The sequence below is a fragment of the Mus caroli genome, chromosome 10 (assembly GCF_900094665.2).
Source record: "Mus caroli chromosome 10, CAROLI_EIJ_v1.1, whole genome shotgun sequence".
In the NCBI taxonomy this organism is placed as follows: Eukaryota; Metazoa; Chordata; class Mammalia; order Rodentia; family Muridae; genus Mus; species Mus caroli.
Window position 1 is genome coordinate 72,201,478 of NC_034579.1, and position 20,453 is coordinate 72,221,930.

General features: G+C 53.5%; 2 protein-coding genes across 2 annotated transcripts in view; both read right to left on the reverse strand.

The window, feature by feature from the left end:
- The window catches only part of Gatd3a (glutamine amidotransferase like class 1 domain containing 3A), a 6,696-nt gene extending 2,241 nt beyond the window's left edge, over positions 1 to 4,455 (reverse strand). Inside the window, exons 1-5 of the mRNA XM_021175043.2 lie at positions 4,251 to 4,455; positions 4,054 to 4,106; positions 3,491 to 3,604; positions 1,891 to 2,010; positions 1,396 to 1,488 (exon numbers count right to left, since the gene is read on the reverse strand). Coding sequence (XP_021030702.1) covers positions 1,396 to 1,488; positions 1,891 to 2,010; positions 3,491 to 3,604; positions 4,054 to 4,106; positions 4,251 to 4,385 — 515 coding nt within the window. The 5' untranslated portion in view covers positions 4,386 to 4,455. The remainder of the gene's footprint in view (positions 1 to 1,395; positions 1,489 to 1,890; positions 2,011 to 3,490; positions 3,605 to 4,053; positions 4,107 to 4,250) is intronic.
- A 1,080-nt stretch (positions 4,456 to 5,535) lies between these two features.
- Positions 5,536 to 19,852, reverse strand: Pwp2 (PWP2 small subunit processome component). The gene is made up of 21 exons (XM_021173956.1): positions 19,780 to 19,852; positions 18,811 to 18,923; positions 17,505 to 17,599; positions 17,202 to 17,301; positions 16,928 to 17,071; positions 16,053 to 16,188; positions 15,594 to 15,820; positions 14,692 to 14,835; positions 14,281 to 14,351; positions 13,553 to 13,689; positions 13,030 to 13,178; positions 12,767 to 12,914; positions 12,354 to 12,504; positions 11,563 to 11,743; positions 10,858 to 11,005; positions 10,090 to 10,198; positions 9,575 to 9,640; positions 8,455 to 8,673; positions 8,194 to 8,344; positions 8,002 to 8,076; positions 5,536 to 6,778 (listed from the first exon to the last, which is right to left on the reverse strand). The coding sequence occupies exons 1-21, from the start codon at positions 19,795 to 19,797 to the stop codon at positions 6,604 to 6,606; spliced, it is 2,757 nt and encodes a 918-aa protein (XP_021029615.1). The 5' UTR covers positions 19,798 to 19,852; the 3' UTR covers positions 5,536 to 6,603.
- Positions 19,853 to 20,453: the final 601 nt, after the last annotated feature.

Consider the following 20,453-nt stretch of genomic DNA (forward strand, 5'->3'; position numbering starts at 1 on the left):
TGAGTGTGAGCATAGAGAACACACTGAGAGGGAGGACTGAGTGTGTAAGCACAGTGCACACTGAGGGGGAGAACAAGAGTATGTGAGCACAGGGCGCACACTGAGGGGGAAGACTGAGTGTGTGAGTGTAAGGAGCACACCGAGGGGAGGACTGTGTGAGCACAGGGTACACACGGAGAGGGAGGACTGAGTATGTGAACACAGAGTGCACACTGAGAGAGAGGACTAAGTGTGAGCATAGAAAACACACTGACTGAGAGGGAGGACTCAATGTGAGCACAGAGAGCCCACTGAGAAGGAGGACTGAGTGTGTAAGCACAGCACACATTGAGGGGGAAGACAAGAGCATGTGAGCACAGGGCACACAATGAGACAGAACACTGAGTGTGTGAGCACAGGGTGCACACTGAGAGGGAGGACTGAGTGTGTGAGCACAGCACACACTGAGGGAGGACTGTGTGTGTGAGCATAGGGAGTACACTGAGGGAGGACTGTGAATAGTCTAGTCCCCAGACTGTGAGGTTTGAGAGTCTTGCTTCAGATTTATGGCACTGGGCATCAGGACTTGAGTAGCTTTGGACAGAGATGGCTAAGGGGAAGGTGAGGGGCCTGGGAAGCCAAACTCTACACTGCCACCTGCTGTCCACTGTTCAGAGCAGCGGTTCTCAATCTGTGTCATGAGTCCTTGGGGGGGAGGGGGGGTGTTGAACAACCCTTTCACAAATGTAGCAAATCAGCTATCCTGCATATCAAATATTCACATAATGATTCCTAACAGCAGCAAAATTACAGTTATGTGGTAGCAGTGAAGTAATTTTAAGGCTGGGGTCACCACAACATGAAGAACTGTATTAAAGGGTCGTATCGTAGCATTAGGAAGGGTGAGAACCATGGCTCTACAGTGTCCAGGTACAAGTCCTCAGAGTGCAAGAAACAGCCCTGCATGACCTCTGATCTGTACCACGACCCTTAGGAGTGAGCTGCCCTGGTTGGGCATGGTAGCACAGGTGATAATCCAAGCACTCAGGAAGTGGATGGATCTCTGAGTTCAAGGCCACCCTGGTCTGTATAGCAAGTATCAGGCCAGTCAAAGCTGCACAGTAAGACTCAAAAGCAACAGAAAAAAAGGGAGCTGCCCTGACCCACAGGAGGCGGGCAGCTGTGCCCGATGTTCTAGCTCTGATCACTGGCTGGCCTCACATGGCTGCCTCACCCAGGGGCCAATCCCACCCCACTGCAACCGCCACACACATCCCCAAACCACCAGTCCTCACAGGCTGCTGCTGGTCTTACTGGGCTCCAGCGCTGGTGATGCTGCCACACTGAGAGCCAGCAGAGTCTGTCAGGAACTCCCACAGATTCCTGCCCTCCTTTTGAACCAGGCGTGGCACCTACCCAATGGGCTTCTTGGCCCCGTGGAACTCCTTCAGGACCCGCTCTACCTCCTTGTTAACCTTGCAGTCCTTTCCATCCACGGCGAATGTGCTCCTGCCGCGAGAGGAGAGGCTGCCCTCATCAAGTGTCCCCACAATCTGAGTGGCCCACCGCATACCAGAGGAGCTGCCCACGGTGTGGCCACAGGTCAAGTAAACAGCCTATCACACTGAATGCATAATGGCTTCTCTAGCTTCCAATTCACCAGCCAGCCAGCCAGCAGGGTGGAAGGCAAGAGGAGGGGGCCGATTTGTGACTGCACTCTGCCTTCAGAATCCAGGGACATCAAAACAAAAACAAAACCTCAAAGAGGGGGCTCTAGAAAAAGAAACACAGCTAGCTTAAGAGAGTAGGAAGCAAAGACTGCCCTGGTGATCTCGCAGAAATGCCCCCAGCCCACCCCTTGTAAAAGAGTAGATACATGTGTGGTGTAGACCCTTACTCTTGGACACGCACAGGTTTTTGGCAGCTCCAAAGCCTCCCGGGAAAATGGCAGCATCATGGTTAGCAGCATTGAGCTGAGCCAGGCTGGTAATCTTGCCTCGGGCAATCCTTGCTGACTCTGCCAAAACGTTCCTGGAAAGAGCAGATGGCACAAAGGATCAACGTGCAAGCATGGCTGGTACACAGGCAGCGCTGTGGGCTCACCCTAGTACTGGCTCACAGCCTCAAGTGAGCATGGAGACTAGTTAGCACTCCCAGGCAACACCTGGAGACAGTGACAATGGATTCTAGTGACCTATAAGTACAACAGGCATTGTAGGCTGGGGTCAGCAGGAACTGGAGGCCCACCAAGTATCCACAGCAGGCAGAATCCAGGGCTCCACACCAGGAAGGGGCTGACTAGGAAGCCATTTTTCAGGATGCCCAAAGCCACCTGAACATCAGATAGAGATGCAACTTCATATACACTTGTACAACAGGAGGGAGGGGTTAGATTCAGGGGCCAGGGTTCTGAACAGAGAAGGAAATCCCTAAAGACAGCCTTGGTAGTTAAATTGCAATTCCTCTCTCTTACCTTTTCAGTCTCAGCCCCTACCCTGCAACCAAGCCTGAGATAAGAAATGTTGTGGGCTGGAGAGATGGCTCAGCAGTTAAGAGCACTGGCTGCTCTTCCAGAGGTCCTGAGTTCAAATCCTAGCAACCACATGGTGGCTCACAACCATCTATAATGGGGTCTGATGCCCTCTTCTGGTGTGTCTGAAGACAGCTACAGCATACTGATATATAATAAATAAGCCGGACGTGGTGGCACACGCCTTTAATCCCAGTACTCGGGAGGCAGAGGCAGGCGGATTTCTGAGTTCGAGGACAGCCTGGTCTACAGAGTGAGTTCCAGGACAGCCAGGGGTATACAGAGAAACCCTGTCTCAAAAAACCAAAACCAAAACAACAACAACAACAAAACAAAATAAATAAATAAATCTTTAAAAAATGTAGTTGTGCTGGGCATAGAGTCAACTGCTTTTGATCCCACCAACACTTTGGAGGCAAAGACAAGAAAATCTCTAGGAATCCAAGGCCACCCTGATCTGTATATAGTGAGTTCCAGGCCTGTGAGAGCCAAACAGATTATGTCTCAAACAAACAAACAAACAAAAAACAAAAAACAAAACCTGAGGCAGTGGTAGAGTATGCCTCTTATCCCAGCACTCGGTAGGCAGAGGCAGGAGGATCAGAATTCAAAGCCAGCCTGGTCTAGAGAGTGTGTTCTAGGACAGCCTCTCTACATAGAGAAACTTTGGGAAAACAAAACAAACAACCCCTCCCTGCCAAAAACAAAGCAACTAGATAAAGGGAACACAGTACCACACAGGGACTAGCCAGAGCAGAGCATGACCACCTCACACCCAAAGGAAGGACAACAGTGGCTACTGCTACCCCTGTAACGGTCACGGGGAGGTCAGAAACATTCTGCCCATGGCCGTGTATTTATAGAACAGCCGGATGACAATTGCTTTGAGGGACATACACTTGATCACATGATCAGGAAGGCTACAGTATAGGAGCTGCTCATGGGAACAGGGCTCTTGCAAGGTCCTTTCCCTACCCATACCTGCTTTCCCTCTCAGAAGGCTCCCCCTTGGTGTGGTCAATCACGTGCATCTGAGGGACATCGGGAGCAAAGATCTGGACCTCAGCTCCCCCTCGGCTCAGGTGCACCAGGATCCTATATGGAGAAAATCCACAAAGGCATCACTTCCAAATGTGTCCTTCAGCCTCACAGCAAGTCGATTTTACAGATGGACAGGCACCAAGTGCTGGGGAATTCCTAGTTTATAGGACACCTAGTTGCTTTTACGAAGGCACGGCTCCTGCCGCTTACAGACCTTTGCAAGGTAAGGGTAGAACCAGAATAAGTAAGGCAGGCATTCTTTTACTGACTGATGAGCAGCGAGGGTTGTTGACTCCGCAGGTGTTGCATTTTGGGTATGTTCAAGACCCCAGCTTGCTGCCAGGTATTCTGCCTTCACCCAGGGTCCGGGTGGCATCTTTTATGTCTTGGCTGTGCTAACTTTGGCTTTGGACTTATCACGATGTGAACCCCCCTGCGCTTGGTCACGCTCTGACCATTTCTGCCTTTTAAACCAAGAGTGTTTACAAACTCTGAGGACTTACGCTGAGGCCTCATGGATCTCGGTTCCGTCATAGACTCCGCAGCCCGACAGCACCTGCAGGAAGAGAGGTACTGACGAGGGCCAGGGCCCAACACGGAATTACCAAGGGAGGGGAGGCTGAACACCTCCAAGGGCCGACCTTGGGCGGACAGCTGGTCGACCCCAGGCTGCGGGGACCGAGCAAGGGAAGGCACTCACCAATGCCACCCTGGCCCCGGGCCGCGGTGCGGAGCTGTGAAGGGCTGCGCGCTGGGAGGGAGCCCGATGGCACCCCGAGAGCGGTAGGAGGGCAGAAGCCAGCCTTGGCGCCACCAGAACCCTCACGGCAGCCATCGCGAAGGGCAGCCAGCCACAGCGGGTGTCAGGAGAACGTGCTCAGAGGGGCGGGGTCGCGCCTGGCCAATGGAGGAGTGCGCAGCAACCCCTTTCCGGAGAGGGCCAGTGGGTGGGGCCGCGTCTGCGCAGTGACCAACGGTGTATGGGAACCCAACCCCAGCACCTTTTACTTGAGCGGACTAGCGGGAGGGCGGGGCCGCAGACCTCAGGACACGCCCCCTCACCTACCGGTTGGCTGGACTTCACCTGCCCACTGACTAACGGAGCTGGGACACGCCTCTTCTCAGTTTTGAGAGGGCACTCATGCAAGTTTGCCAGGTTAGGGACCTTCCAGCGATCAACCTTGTTGAGAGGCCCGGTCTGCCTAGTTAATGTTTGAAGGGCGCTCATCTCGGTGTAGGTCACCCTGACTACCTATTGCAGTTCCAGTCTATGCAATGACTAAAAACTGATTTTAAATAACGGGGTCAGAGCAAGCCTCGCGCCCTCACGGTGCAATCGTAAACTGCTCCTGCCATTGAGTGTGTTCTGGGTTCCTCTGAGGCTTCCTCACAGGCCACAGTTCTGCCAGTCACGATTCAGTGGAAGAGCTGAGCATTGTGCCTTCCATTTCCTATTTTGAATCAATGTGATGGCTATAGCTGTATACAGTCCGGTGTCCATCGGGGTAATGACCAGATAACTCCCAGAGTTTCACTGCCTCTCCCTAACCACAGTGAAGGCTGTCAAAGGTGACCTGGCTTCTCTCAACTCCTAGGGATAATTAGCTGCTGGATGTTCCCATCTTAACCCTTTCACATTTAGGCCTGGGATGCACAGTATATGCAGAAGCCAGGGAGCATACAGAAGCGGGTTTGGTGGCCCAACACCATTATGGTGAGTCAGGGATTATCCAGTTTCAGCGGACAGTAGTTGAGGGGAGGGGTGGAGCAGTGTCAGGCAATTTGCATCTGGCTGTCCACAGGGGTGAAGTAGGCATGGTTACCGCGGAGCAGACTTGTAAAATACTCCAAACTGAGCCCAGTTTCTGGTATGAGAATTAAAACTCATTAGAGATGGGTGATGGCTGAAGTATGGCTCAGCACTACTTGCCTGCCCTTCCCTGGGCCCTCAGTTTCACATTCATACCACACACAGACAAAACCAGTAAGGCTTCATAAAAATGTATTTGTACTGCAGATGGGGATCCCAAGATGGCACCAAAACAAGCAGGTTCCTGTCTGGGCGGCCAGGGGCCTGGCTGTCCCTGGGCACGTAAGAAGCAGTTTCCTTTTCTACCCCAAGCTACACACAGAAATGCTCTGCAGAACAGGAAACCTGGTGACACCAGGCTAAGCTCTGACTTCTCTCCATAACTGTGTTCAAGCCTGAGCGGGTTCCAGGTGACAAAGACAGTATAGTATCAGTGTATCCTGGGTATAACAAGGGTGTGACAGCTAATGGCTCTCAGTGCACCAGGTGCCACAGATCCATTCCTGTGGCCTGGACAGAGGCCAGCGAATAGTTATCAGCATGAGTTGGCACCTGTGGGTCTCTTCACTGGCGAGTGACATGCTGGGCCTGGTCAACCCCATGCACAGGAAGTATCGGTAAAGCGCCACTCTGGCATGGAGGGACTGTCCCTTCTCTCACACAACCTGTACATACTGGCAAAGATCAGTCCAAGCTTCCCTGGCCAGCCTTGGGCTGTCACAGCCACCCGCTGGGGTCAGCCCAGCACACACCATTTCTTCACTACTTATGGATCGTCAGGGCCACAGGCCCGAGCAGACAGTCACTGATCTCCCTGCTTACTTGAAGACAATGTCTCACCCAGGACACATTAGAAACACCGGAAATTCAAAGCTGAGAAGCAAAGTCCTCACATTTTAAAAAAAGCTCTCTTACCAACCTGAAATTCATCCTTAGAGCATCGTATTAAAAATATAAATAACTCTGACAGAAGGGTTGCAAGTCCACACTTCTAAACCTTCCCTAGGAAGTCTGTGCAGGGCCATCCACAATGCCAGCATTCTGGGCCCAAAGCATATGTGTGCCCGCTGTATCCTGGTCCTGGCCCTGAAAGGTTGGCTTGCTGTCTCATGGCAGCATGAGCAGTCTCATAGGAAGAGTCCGGGCTGGAGGGTCTCGGGGTCTCTGGCACCTCCCACTTCCTGGGCCCAGGAGTACGTGGTTCCATCTCCAATCAGCCAATCAGGCCGTGAAATATTCAGTTCTATATCAGCATTTCCTCTTCCTCTTCTTCACCTGCAGCTCTGAGTAGGTGCAGACTGTCCTCATCAGATGCATCTGAGTCTTCCTCTGTGTCCACAGGTTCCAGGGTGCGTTTCATGCCCCGCTGCTTGGAAAGTGCCAGCACGTACTGGATGTTGAAGCGGTTCCAGTCACAGCTGAGGACAGAAGGTGTTAGGTCAGCACCATCATCCTGCTCGGCTGCCACCAGCAGGATCAGGTGCAGCTGTCCCCAAAACTTATTCCCTCCTTAATTCAGTTCCAGCTCTACCCGGTGTAGTGCAGCATCTGGCCTGCTCTCCTTGCTGGCCCTTCCATTACAGAGGCATTCCACTGACAGAGGCAGGGGGCTGATTCCCCACATTCACAGGACAAAGGGCATGTTTCTGACCCTATCTCCCAGAGCCATGAGTGGGGCAGAAGCCAGTAGAAAGGAACGGCTGCACATTAAACTTGTGGGTGCCATGTGACCTATACAGGGCTGCCTCGCAAACCTCACAAAGCCAATGCCTTGGCCATAAACCAGACAGCAGCAATGCTCAGAAGGAGATGGAGGGGCAAGAGTACTCTCTTGAGGAGCTGTGGAGTCACAGGTGCGCCAGCCAGGTGCACCATGCACCTTGCTAAGCAGATCCACACCTTAGTAAAGCCACCTCCAACACCAGTCTTCCTGCAGCCAGGCAGGACTCTAGGAAGGAAAGGGCACGAAGAGGAAGAGCCTGCTTGTGACTTGGAGAAGTATTGTAAAGATAATCGGAAGGGCTATGGGACCACAGTGCCCCAGTGCCAGCCTCTCTCAGGGACTCTGTATGGAGAGACTAGCAGACAAGCATATTATAAGCCTGGCAGGAACACATAGCAACTGCTCAGTGACAGATAGATGATATGGGGACGTATGGGTCACAGGCCACCAAAAACTACCTGAAGGAGCAGGCTGGGGGAGGAGGATACACTTGAGGTTATTCTAGCTAGCACTGTTCCAAGAATACAAATTATATTCTCTTATTAGTGCCACACCAGGGAATCCCCTGCAATACACAGGCCAGATCCCAAGAATTCAGGATCCCTGGCCCCAAGTCCTGTGGCCACCTCTCACTGCCCTCAGAGGTGACAGAAGAATCTAGGCCAGGCTGCCCGGCCCTACACTTGTGACATGTCTGTGCCCAGGGTGAAGGGCTCTCACTATGCCTCAAGTGGCAAGTGTACATGGTAAGTGGTTAAGCGTCAGCCACACCCAGAGGGGACCCTCACACCCATGGCAGATGGACTCAGTTCACCCATCTCTGACACTGGAGTACTCTGCCCCCAGATCAGACACGACAGGGATAACCAGCTGCACGAGCCCCCTACCCTACCCGCCCACCAACCCCAAGGCACATACAGTTTGGAAACGTCATCCAGATGCCGCTGGAGGCCCTTCTGAAGGAACTGGACCACAGGCAGCAACTGTCCCGCCCTGGGAAGGAGACACCATCAGTGTGTGTGCATGGAGGGGAAGCCTCCCTGTGGCCAGGACCAAATGGCTGGGTCACTTGATCCACAGGTGAAGAGCAAGGGGAAGCCCAGTCTATACCTGGACTTCAGCCGCTGTCCATGTGACATAAGTAACTTCTGCGTCCATATGAGGTAGAATTCCAGGTGCCTAGATTCTTCAAAGGAGGCAGCTAAGAACTCTAGCACTTTCACTACGTACAGCTCAGGCAGGGACGTGCTGACTACCTCAACTGCAGGAAGAAGAAAAGCCATGCTCAGTTTGCAAAGAAGTTGCCAGGGAGACTGGAGCCACCTGGAGCTCCTCTGCAGCAGCAAGGTGTGGCTGGTGGCCCCGGCTTACTCTCATTCTGTGGCACAGCCTCCAGGGCTTCCTGGGCCAGTTTTTTCTCATTGAGGCGGAAGGCCATGAGGATGGCCCGGGTAAACTCCCTCTGTCGGAGCGCCTCCCGGATCCGTCCAGGGGTCACACTGGTGTCCAGCTCAAATGGGTCGAAGAGCATCTGGGCGTCCAGGGAGAAGATGAGGAGGCCCTCTGTGCTGGTGGCTGCCCAGCAGCGCCCTGTGGAGCAAGCAGCAAAGGGGCTTCCTCAAACCTTGAAAGCCCACTCATCCCCTGCTTTGTAGAAGGTATAAACAAAACCATGGGCAGATGGTTTTTCCAGGGCTGCAGCTGCCCAGATGCCCAATTCCTCTGGCTGTTCCAGGAAATCAGTGGGCTTCCCAGAACAGGGCAGACCTTCAGCCTTGAAGGCCATATAGTTCATGTCCAGCTTGCCCACCACCCACACCAAGGGCATAGCCACACACTGGGTGTAGTGAGAAGTGGCTCAAATAAATAAATAAATAAATAAATAAATAAATAAATAAATCAATCAATCAAGCTGCAGAATTGTGTGGCAGGACAGATAGGACCACTCTGGGCCCCAGGCTGTGGTCTGTGGACATCTGGTCTACCTTCCACAGTGGGAAGTGGGACATATAGGGATGATCATCTCCGAATGTGCCTGACACAGGATAACAATACAACATACCTCAGCCTATCCTCTCCATTAGTGCTGCAGGGCACAGCTCAGGACCCTGCCCTGCCCTGCCCTGCCCTAACGGAACACATGTACCTAGCAGGCTTGAGGCCTAAGCAGATCCCTGAACACGCTGAGGGTCAGAGGCAGGGTGGGTAAGGCACTATCACTAGCTGAGGTGCCGAGAGTCTGCCTCCTATGAAGGGTACCTGGACTGTCATCCCCCAAGAGCAGGGTCCAGGCTCCCACTGTAGTGGTAGGGATGGAGTTTCACAGCTGTGCACTCCAAGAACCAGGGCAAACATGTGCCAGTCATTTACAGTTCACAGGACAGCAACGCCCAGAGCCTGTCAGCAGCTCGACACTGCCCTTGCCCTCAGGAACAAAGGCCCTGGCACCTATAGGAATTGGCACATGACAGTAAGGGTTACCCAGGCTCACCCGTGGGAGAGAAGCGCAGAGAAGTCACCCTGATTTCAGGTTTGAAGTGTCTGGAGCTCATATCACCTGGGGAGGAAAAAAACCACTGGACTTACTTGACTGTCCATGGTGCTGCCCAAGGGTGGTCACGGGGACCTACAGAGAACAGCTCTGTAGAAGGAAAGCAGCCCCGAGACCTCTGTCGCAAGTGTCATGGCCCCGTGGAGCTGGGCATCCGCTGGCCAGCAGACAGCTCTTCCGGCCCAGAGGCCTCTGCTCAGCCTCAGTGGGTCTGACTGGTCCAGGGAAGCCTACATAAAGGTACTCCAGCTTCCTGAGCCACAGTTACTGGCATGGTCTGCCTAGGTGGCCCCTGGCACCGATCCTGTGGAACAAATGCATGGGACCCTCTCCCTTAAAGCAGCCCAGGCATTCTAGGTTCCAAAAATATGTCCCAATGTAGAAACAGGTAGACCGCCAATGGAGGGAGCAACCAAGAAAGTGGGTGGGGGACAGGACTGGGGACTTCTGCTCACCTTTCCTTACTCCTGGCAGTGGAACTGCCACCCCGTTCTCCTCCCCAGCATCTTGATCAATGAGTGCCAGGTTGCCAAACTCTGTCATCTTTCTCCGGTTCAGGAATTCCTACAATAATAGAAGCCACTCTCATTTCACAGGTTGCCTATCACCAACTGTGCCCTCACAGGAGCTGACACGTGGACCCTACCCACAGATGCTTCCTTCAGAGCCTGAACTCATGTCGGGAGGGACAGGGCACTGTACACACACACACACACACACACACACACACACACACACACACAGACACACGGGGTGGGGGGTGGGGACAGTTGCAGGCAGCTACAGGCCTACTCAGAAGCCTCACCCACATTCCTGAGGCAAACAGTATGCAGAGGGCTTAGGCCACAGACTGTGGTAAACAAGGAGGACTGATACCCAAGGGGTAGTAAGGACACAGCCCTGTAACACTGGGGCTGCACAGAGGCTCAGGGACAGTCAGAACATCACGCCTGGCCACGACCTGCCTTTGTTCTCGTTCTCTCCTTTACAGGCTCTGAAGGAGCCCATAAATCTGCCAGTTTACACTGACTGCTCCTGTCCTCCAAGCAACCTAACCAGGTAGTACCAGGCCCACAGACAGAGAAGATGCCAGGCTCTTCTGGGCAGTTGGGCTAGCATAGCCTTCCTGCTTTGCCATAGCCACCACCTATGTGCCAACATCTTGGACCACCCAAAGCCCATGGAGCCAAAACACCTGCTAAATGTCCCATGTGACCACTCACCTCCATGGCATCCAGAGACAGGTTGCAGGAGAGCTCAAACCTCTTCACCAGGATTTGCTCCCGGACGTGGTAAAGGCACACGAACTTGGACATGCCTCCCGCCAGGATGCTCTGCCCATCCGCAGAGTAACACAGGGTGGTGAAGGCCCTGGGTAGAAAACACAGTTTCTCAAGCACCAATCACTGTGGCATGTGGGCTCAAAAGCCAAGTGGAACAGGTAGAGACCACCCCACAGTGACACCCCCGGAGGCAAATACTTATCACACCAGGGTGGCTCAAGGTTCCCTGGCCAACCTCAGCAAAGTAGGTATACTCGTGACCCTCAAAGACGGCACCCACCCACCACCCCTTTCCTTTCTTAGATGCCACCACCTGAGGGAGCCTGTGACATCCCAGAATCGGTCCAGAACCACATGGTTCCAGCTGGGTCCAAGGGGGCAGAAAATGCAGCCCGCCACCAGCCACACACCAGGTAGACGGCAATGGCTTGCCAATGGAGAACTCTTTATCACAGGTGAACTCAGCAAACCCACAGCATTTCCTTGCTGTTGGAATGATGCGGGCTTGCGTAGACCAGAGGCCCCATCTACCTCTACAAGGCAGTAGGCAGTCTCAGAACATATTTAGCAAGTAAGTTAGCAAAGAGGCCTTTGTGCCCTGGGTTGGCCATGCCCCGCCCCTGCTGAAAGAGCGGAGAAACTCACTTGCCCTTGGCTGAATGTTTGGCTGTGATCTTGTCCAGCTCCTTCCTGCCGGTCTTCAGGTCATGCCTGCCCTCGATGGAGCCCACCTGTACAGCATTCTCAGGGTCCCAGAATGTGATCTGTGAATTCAGCGTGGCCACAGCCAGCTCTGCACCATCAGGCCGGAAAGTCACAGCTAGGGCTAGAGAGAGACGGACATCAGGCCCAGGGGGCCAGGGAACCCCAAGGTGCAAAGGGAATTCATCAAGAGCGGTGCTGAGCCTGGAAGCAAGAGTGTTGTACACACCAGCCCAGGACAAACCAGCACCACTGCCCAGTTCTCTGGTGATATGGGGGGTGGGAGGTGGGAGTTTGAAGTGGTGGCCTTTGTGCCACTCAGACACAAGAGCTCCCAAGACAGCACAGCATGACAACCACAGGGCTGCAGGCTGCCGATCCTTCAAGTGACACACAGGTCATCCTCCGGCATTTCCAGCAATTCAGTGGTTTAGCTTGAAGGCCGCTCTGGAAAGCAACAGGGAGCATGACGAAAGCCCTAGGACTCGCAGCCTGACGCAGCTGGACAGGGGACTCAATGACCAGTTCTCTCTCGCCATGCCACCAGCCTTGAGGGCTGCTGAGAAGACTGCTGGGTCTGGGGGTCCAGCATTCTTCTCACCTCCCACCGAGCTCACATCGAAAACCCAACTAGGGTCAAGGAGGCGGTGGCACTAGAGGACATCAGGCTGGATGGTAACAGGAGAAAACCAGCTCTGGCCCCGGTCCATCTGCAGACCCCAGCCCCGGCTCACCGTCAGAGGTCAGAGTCAAGGTCTCTTTGGTTCTCCAACTGTCGAACATGTCCCACAGACGCACTGTCTTGTCCCAAGAGGCACTAGCCAGGATAGACTTCATTGGGTTAAAGCAAAGACCACTGACGGGTCCCTCATGGCCAGACAGAACCTACAGAGGCAGAGGATCAGAGATAGATGTGGGAATGGCTGGAGCACTAATGTGGGCTGTGAGGAGGAGTGTGGGGAGCACCGAAGGATGGGCCGAACCCTCCATTAACTGTCACTGCTTGTTACAAGGAGTTCTGTGCTTGGCTCTGCGCCCATGTCCCTGAGCCCTAGCCGCTGCACTGAATTTTCTAGGTATTCAAGTAGGGACAGCCTTGCCCACCTGCCCCCAAGCCTTCTAAGGACATGGACTAGATTGCTCTTACATCAAGAAGCCTGCCTGTCTGCATGGACCACACGAAGATTTCAAAGGAGTCCTGCGCCCCTGCAGAGACGATTTCCCCACTCGAGTCGACAGCCACACAGGAGAACTGTGTGGGGCGTGGAGACGTGAAGGTGCGGAAATTCCGGTACCTGAACAGGGATAAGGTCCAGGGAGACGTCAGCACACACCTGCACCTCTTGAATGCTTTGTCCATGAAGGACCTGAAGCCCCACCCCCACTGCCACGCTTGGAGGCAGGACTCACCTGTGAAGATCGAAGGCTCTCACAGTGCCGTCCAAGGAGGAGGTGACGATGACATGGCCCGTGGTGGTGAATGTCACTCCAGTGACCCCACTGGAGTGCTCTGTGAGAGTGACAAAGCAGAAGCCACTGAGGGTGTTCCACACCTTGACCTAGAGAGGGAGCACACAGGAACCATGAACACAGCCTCACAGCCATAGCGGCTATACCAGGTGATGCCTGGAGAGCCCCTTGTACCCTACGGTTCCTGTCGTCATCTCTGGATGGAGATTGAGGGTGTGAGGGCGGCATTGTGAGTGCTAACATGGGTGACTGTGGCCTTAGCCAGGCCCAGCCAGCACCTGCCACCTCACATATTGGCTGGCACTGAAACTCTCAGAGAGTCAGAAACAAGGCTACTTGGACCCTCTCCATTCAAAGCCCACTAAATGATCTTTTAGGGGCCCTCTGGGGCTTTTAGCCTGAGAAATGGAGGCCAACTCCCCTAGCCTACCCAGAGCTCAGCCTGATGATGCCCGGTGCTCACCTTGCCATCGTCCCCACCGGTGACAATGTACTGCCCGTCAGGGGAGTAGGCCAAGGCCACCATGCTGTTGAAGTGGCCCTGCTGCTTGAGCACATAGGATTCACTCTGCCATTCCCACACCAGCAGCTGGCCCATGCCTGTGGGCACCGGAAAGCAGAAGTTACTGTCTGGACACACACACGGACACGGACACACACACACACACATCCCCCATCCCCTGTGCATGGCATGGGACAGTGTATCTCAACACTCCTGTGACGCAGTCAGTCGGGTCTGGACTCACCCTGAGCACTCACTGAGAGCACAGGCCTAACGCAGCCCAGGGCACGGGAATCAAAAAAGCAAGGACAGAAAGTGGGCTCATGGCCGAGGCAAACACCATCTACAGTCTTGCAGGTGACTAGACTGAATAGGTAGGTCCAGGACTGCTAGGCAGGGATGTGGGTACCTCTGCAGGCCAATATGCAAGGGCCACAGAAGATGGTCCATCTGTAGCCTACCCTGACTCTCCTGCATACACACCTAGAGCCACTACACTCCTGCTCAGATGGGCCGTGGGAAGCTCCTGTCCCCAGGGGAGCAGGCTTCTACTATAGAAGGCACAGCACGGCACTCTGGGGTCCCACAAGGTCAAATCTGGCTTCGCTGGGCCCTTTGCCCCAAGACTTGACTTTAAGTTGGCTTTTGGGCAGATGACTACCCTTCTACAGCAGGGCAGGGAAACCAACCTGAGCAGCCAAAGGCAATCCAGTCCCCAGAGCTGTTGATGGCAACCGAAGCAACCCTCTGATCGGAGATGCTGGGCAGACAAGAGTACAGTGGGGGCAGGGTGAACAGGAGCGACCGACCATCCTGCCCACTGCTACACCCCTCCCCTCCTGTAAGAGCCCAGGTCCTGCTCGCTGGAACCTGCCGGCGGTCATTGGAGAGACTAACACTTTTAACACTCTCTGTCTTCCTGAGATGAAGACTGGAATGGAAAGACACAGGACAGAGAGTGGACCCCGACCCTCACACCCGAGACTGGGGTCTGTGACTCAAATGTAGGGCGCAGTGGTTGGTGGGAAGCTGCCCTGTGGGCCCATTCACCCGGGACCTCACTGTGCACGCACAGAAGCATCCCAGCGAGCCGCACTCACCTCAGGGAGTGGATCAGGTTGAACTCTGGGAGCTCGTGCAGATGGAAGATTCCAGAAGCAAAACCCGTGACCAAGAGATGGGTCTTCTTATGATACGCGGCGGATGTCAGGTTGTTAAAGTCTCCTTCTTTGTTCAAGAAGTACCTGGATCGACAGGCAGAACACAGGGGAGCATACAGGGTCGGGTTGGGTCTGGGTCTGCCCTCTCACCCAGCAGCTTGGGACAGAGGCACACAAGGAGCCAGGTGTGCCCTGTGCTGAGGCAGCTGTTAGCCCACCACTCCCTTCTAAGCATGCCTGCTTCTCCAGGGGGTGCTGTCTGCATGTGCAGGTGACCTGGAAGCACCTCTCTCTCAGGGCAGGAGAGGCATGCAGGTCTCCCTACAGTACAGAGTGAGGTGATCCAGATCTGCTTCCTGAGTGTCCTTCATAGGTTCCACCCCAATTCTTTCCTGACTGCTGCTCACAACCACAGTGGGTGCTCTCCTGATAAGATGAGGCCAAATGCGTTCTATCTTAGTCTATGTCCTGACCCCACCTAGGACATCCTGAGACCTTACACCTATCCAGACCCTCTCTTTTGTTACTGCATTGTGACAAGGGAGAGCAGTTCTTCCTGTCCCTCACTCTGTCACCTTCCAGCTCAGATGCCATCGTGGCCTCCCTCCTGCCCTTCTCTATCAGTGGCTCTCATCCAAAGCCAGGTGTCTTCAAAACAGAGTTGACTGAAGGCAATGTTCCTTTGACCACAGCCCCACTACACTGCCACAGCCACCCCACAAGTCCCCCCATACTCCTCCAATGGAAACCCAGTGGGTGTCATGTCCCCAGGGCCAAGGCCAGAGCCGGGCACACAGCAAGCACCAAATAAGTGAAGAAACCAGAAAAGCTGTAAGACCTACTTGGCCAGTCGGGAGTATTTCACTTTCCCGACCCTCTCCTGCTCTGCTGGTGTGGTCTTCCCTCGGATGGTGGTTTCTCGATCCCCCTCCTCCTCGTCCTCCTCTTCTTCCTTCTCCCTCTGAAGTATGTCTGCCTTCCAGCCCCTGGGTGCCTTAAGCCGCAGGCCCTTAGGGGGTGTGTCACACTGCCACACACACAGGGCTCCATCTTGACTGAGAGAGTATAGCTGCAAGGGAAGCAGATAGACTGGAAACAGGCCACTCACCCGATGCCCAGGCCCTTAGATCAGGTGCCCCTTAAGCTTGGTGTTTGGATTCTGGCTCCACTAAGTCCCATCCCTCTCTCCCCCTTCCACCTAGGCAGTGACCAGGGCTAGTCCGCTAGTCCTGAAAGAACCCCTAGGGTAGCTTCACGAAGGCTCAGACGGCCGAGCAGGGAAGTGCAGGTAGGGGACATACATCTAGGCTGTTGGACTCGAAGAAGCAGGCCACAATGGCATCCTTGTGTCCACTCAGTGCATAGTAGATGAGGTTGTCCCAGCGCTCAGCTCCAAACACCCAGGTGGACATGTCTTTGCTTCCAACCACAAAGCACCTGGAATAGAGACACCTGCTTAGGGCTCATGATGGGGCTGCTACCTTTATGGCCACTCACGGCTTCCCTTTGGAGGGACATCAAGAGACCACTGATGCCCTGTAAGAGACTTAGAGGACAACTCGAGCCTATGCCTGTGGGTCTTTCTGGGTATGGCATCTAATTCCTTCTATCCTGGATGCAACCTGAGATTCTAGGGTATTCTCTTAACCACACAGTCAGGTGCATGGGACAGGCTCGCTGCTGTTGAAGGCAGCATGCAGTGGCAGGGCACTGACAGTATGGGTTTGGCTCTGTGCTTGCTGGAGGCCTGGCCAGGATACAGGAACGAAGGAGGTCCTCTGACTGCCACCAACCTCTCCCCATGAGGAAGGGTTCAGCTCCCAAGATAAGCCAGAAACAAACAGATGCCTTCAGGGTAAGGACAGCTAGATGGTGAGTCAGGCCCAAGACAGGCCTCAGCAGCAGCAGCAGCTCTGGATAACATAGCTGGCCTGTGTGTTCCTGAGTGGAAATTCTTATTTCTACTAAGATCTGCATCCCATTAGGAAGTTTCCAGTGGTAAACGGGAGAAGGAAAACACTATAGACCTCACTTAAGAGCAGAGCTCAGTCCTGCCATTAGAGGCTGGACCAAACTACAATGGGCTCATGGCGCACTTAAAAACGCAGCCACAACTTATGGAAGAAGACCGCATTCTCCAGGGACAGATGGCCCAGGGTGCCCTCCCCAGTCTCACTTGGAGTCATCTGTCCAGTCGATGCACGTGGTCTCATCGTAGGGCCCGAAATAGGTTTTGTCCAGAACAAACGCATTGAATTCTCGCTTCTTTCCAGGGGCGTGGTACATTTGTGCAATGTTGCCCTTCGTGACAACGAATTTTCTGCAGGAGAAACGGGGTCACATGTGATACTGGGGACCAACAAATAGCTGGCCAGAGACCGGTGGGTACCCTGCATCCATCATGGAGGGGCACCCATGGCGGCACCCAGACAGATGACAGATGCTCTTACCTGCCATCGGGGGAGAAGGAGACGCTGTGCACGGAGCCCTTGAAGTGGAAGTGGTGGAGCACCGACCTGCACACCAAGCTGACCAGAAGAGCAGCACCCCCTGCAAGAGGCCAGAGTGACACTGTGGCCGCCCGACCCCAGACACAGCCATCGGACCCCAGATGCAGCGCACTTGTCCACCCTAGGACGTGGGTTGCTGGAACCTGTGCTATGAAGCTGAACTTGACTCTAGGCGATGCCCTTGTTCCACGGCCCAGAAGGTGCAGGGCCACCTCAGTGCCTGCCCACACCAACATTGATTACCTTCATCAACGATGATTGCGAGTCGACCATCTGGGGACAGCCCCACGCACTTGATGTTGTATTTGGTGGCCAGAGGCAATGTGTTGGATCTGTTGCTAAGAAACAAAAAAAAAAACCCAGCCCGCAGTTGGTTTCGGTCACTCGGATAGGGAGGGCAGGGCCAGAGATGGACTAGCAGCTGGTTCTCCTGCTGTAGGGCCCTTTGGCTACAGCTCGTTCCTTGCCCTCCTGGGTCATCTTAGTATTGACCTTTTGGAGTCAAGGGTAGCACACTTGCAAAGGCTGTATGTCCTTAAATTCAGAAGTGGATAGAAGAAGAAAGCAGGGTTTGACTGAGCTGGAGGCACATTATAGGTGTCACAACTAGATCCTAGTCTGGTTTTTTGTTTTGTTTTTTGTGTTTTGTCTGAGTCTTCTTTAACAAACAGGTTCTCATTACTTCTGAGACCCTGAGATGTTATTTAAAGAGATAGTGACACAGAAGACCCGACTAGACCCAGTAATCCGTCAATAGCAGGCACAGTAGGTTACACTGCTGGTCCCAGCCTACAGTGTCTGGTAACGGAGGCCTAGGACTAGCCAGCTAACTGAAGCTAACTGGAGCACAGTGGCCAGAAGAACTGGAGGGTCTTGGCCAGGCTAGAGGGGATCAGCCTACAGACATTCAGACAGTCAAGGGGCTGAGTCATTCCTAGTCAGAAAAGGAGCCACATTTGTTGGGACAAGCAAAGCTAAGCCTAATCTCAGCAGGGAAGGTGGGAACCATCAGGGCTGTTGAGCAAGGATCCAAGGCAGCCTGAACTCTCCAAATCACCTGTCCTGGGGCCCTTAGAGCCACACCCCCTCCCCCATAGTAAGTGCTCACCTTTTGAGATAACCTTCCTATCTGCCACCACCCCCAAACAAACAGCCAAAAGGCACATGACTTTTGCTTTCCCTTTAAGAGTAATGCTGGCCCCAGGCGTGGTGGCACACGCCTTTAAACCCAGCATTTGGGAGGCAGAGGCAGGTGGATTTCTGAGTTTGAGGCCAGCATGGTCTACAAAGTGAGTTCCAGGATAGCCAGGGCTACACAGAGAAACCCCGTCTCGAAAAAACAAAACAAAACAAACAAACAAAAAAACCCCCAAAAAAACCCCAAAACAGTAATGCTGGTGTCCTAGATACTAGAATGAAAAACGAGGACCCCAGCAGGCAACTCTACCATGACCTGTGTCCTAAATCTAGTAGTCCTGCAAGCCACAAAGAGGATGGCTAGCCTTCACACGGAGGATACCGTCCCTGCTAACAGTTTCCCCATACTTACTTCTTAAGGTCAAACACAGTGACTCTATTTCCCACGGGGCTGATAACAGAATTTCCATCATGTGTGAAATTTAAGTTTCCACACCGATAAACCGTACCCAACAAATTCGAGAACTGCAAAGGAAATGAATCAGTTTTAACACAGAGAACACAGCGTCAGCTCTCTGAAATGGTGATGAGAGGCATCTGGGCATAGGTAATAAAGTACCTGACCATAGGCAAGTGTCCTGACCCTTGGGCAGAGGAGGAACCCAACCTAATTCTCAGGAGCCCAGGGTTCCCTTGAAGGGTTCGATACTCTCAAGACAGGAAGCATTTGCCAGGCACAGAAGGGCACAGGATCTCCATTATAAGAGAAGCTGCTTCAGTGACTAGGGCTGCAGGAGATGCTCACCACGCCCACCGTCCTATGTGCCCCGGTGTATCCATTCAGTTATCAAATACAAGCATCGCCATCCAGCAGACACAGCTGGGTGTAGAGACCCGAGTCTTGTGTTCTATGTCCACATAGAAACGGCACATAGGCAATTGGACTGATGTCCAAACACTGCAAAGCCCAGCAGAGCAGAAGGGTAGCTGCTTACTGGAATTGCCTGGGCTAAGGCAGGAGCCAATCTGGGCTGTAGGTGGGCAGCTATGCAACGAGATAACACCAGGCAGAGCTTGGCTCCTAAGAGGTATGACCAGCAGAGGAGCGCTGTCGAGACTGCTCCAAGAACTGGCAGCCCTGTAGAGAGCTGGGTGTTGTTTGAGGTTTGTTGTTAAGAGCCTTTCGGCAGCTATTGCTATGTTGTCTGGCAAGAGGAGTATGGACAGGGCTGGGTACAGCCCGAGACCCTGTTGGGTAGGAGCCCGGAGTTCCTGGTATAAACCGGGAGTAACAGATTGCGATGGGACGACCCACGATCTCTCCCGCGTCCTCGGAACCTTCGATCGCCCTCCCGCTGCCCCTGCCCGGCCCGCCGCTCACCCGGTAAGCGAATTTCATCCTGGAGCCACACGTGGGGTACTGTACAGCAACCACTTCCGGAATACAAACTATCTCCGGCGCTTAAAACGCGCACTTCCGGGGCGGAGCCGCAACCCTAGTGTTCCGGGAAGCCCCGCCCATTCCCTCCCCCCCCCCCCCCCCCCGCCTCTACGCAGGCGCTGCGTACCGGTGAACTAGCTCAGAGACCGCTATAGGTCTCCATGCAGAGCCCAGTCAGTAGCTGAGAAAGCGAGCAAATCGTCACACACTCGCCTGTAACCGTGCAAAACAAAAACCCAAGTTCAAACGGAGTTTCTTCTTAAAACGTGTATTTTTAGAATTTTAATGCTTGCACTTTAAACGATCTTAGTACAGCGGCCTTACTCTGACATTATGTTACAGAACACTGTGAAACCAACGCCTGCAGTGTCAAGGTGCGGCCGTCACCTTTCCTAGACCCCATCCCAGAGAACAAGTGCTGCCAGCTCTCTTACAGAAAAAGGGTGTCTTCATGAGAAATAAAAAAATTTAAAGTCACGTCGAGCTTATTTTAAGCATCACAGTGGTCAGTTCTTTCATAAAAAGTGGCATAATTTTGCATTTTTAGATAAAATCTGGCATGTTTGATTTTAAATTTTAACCTTGTTTTAAATGCTAAAGAAAAAAAAAAAACC

Bases quoted from the DNA above. Each gene is read 5' to 3' on its own strand.
- Pwp2 (XM_021173956.1), bottom strand. The intron at 17,302-17,504 runs GTAATCAATGTT...GGCCTCTTGCAG, and splicing joins CGCAATCATCGTTGATGAAG to GGGGTGCTGCTCTTCTGGTC. The intron at 9,641-10,089 runs GTGAGCAGAAGT...TTTCCTCCCCAG, and splicing joins ACTGCCAGGAGTAAGGAAAG to GTGATATGAGCTCCAGACAC.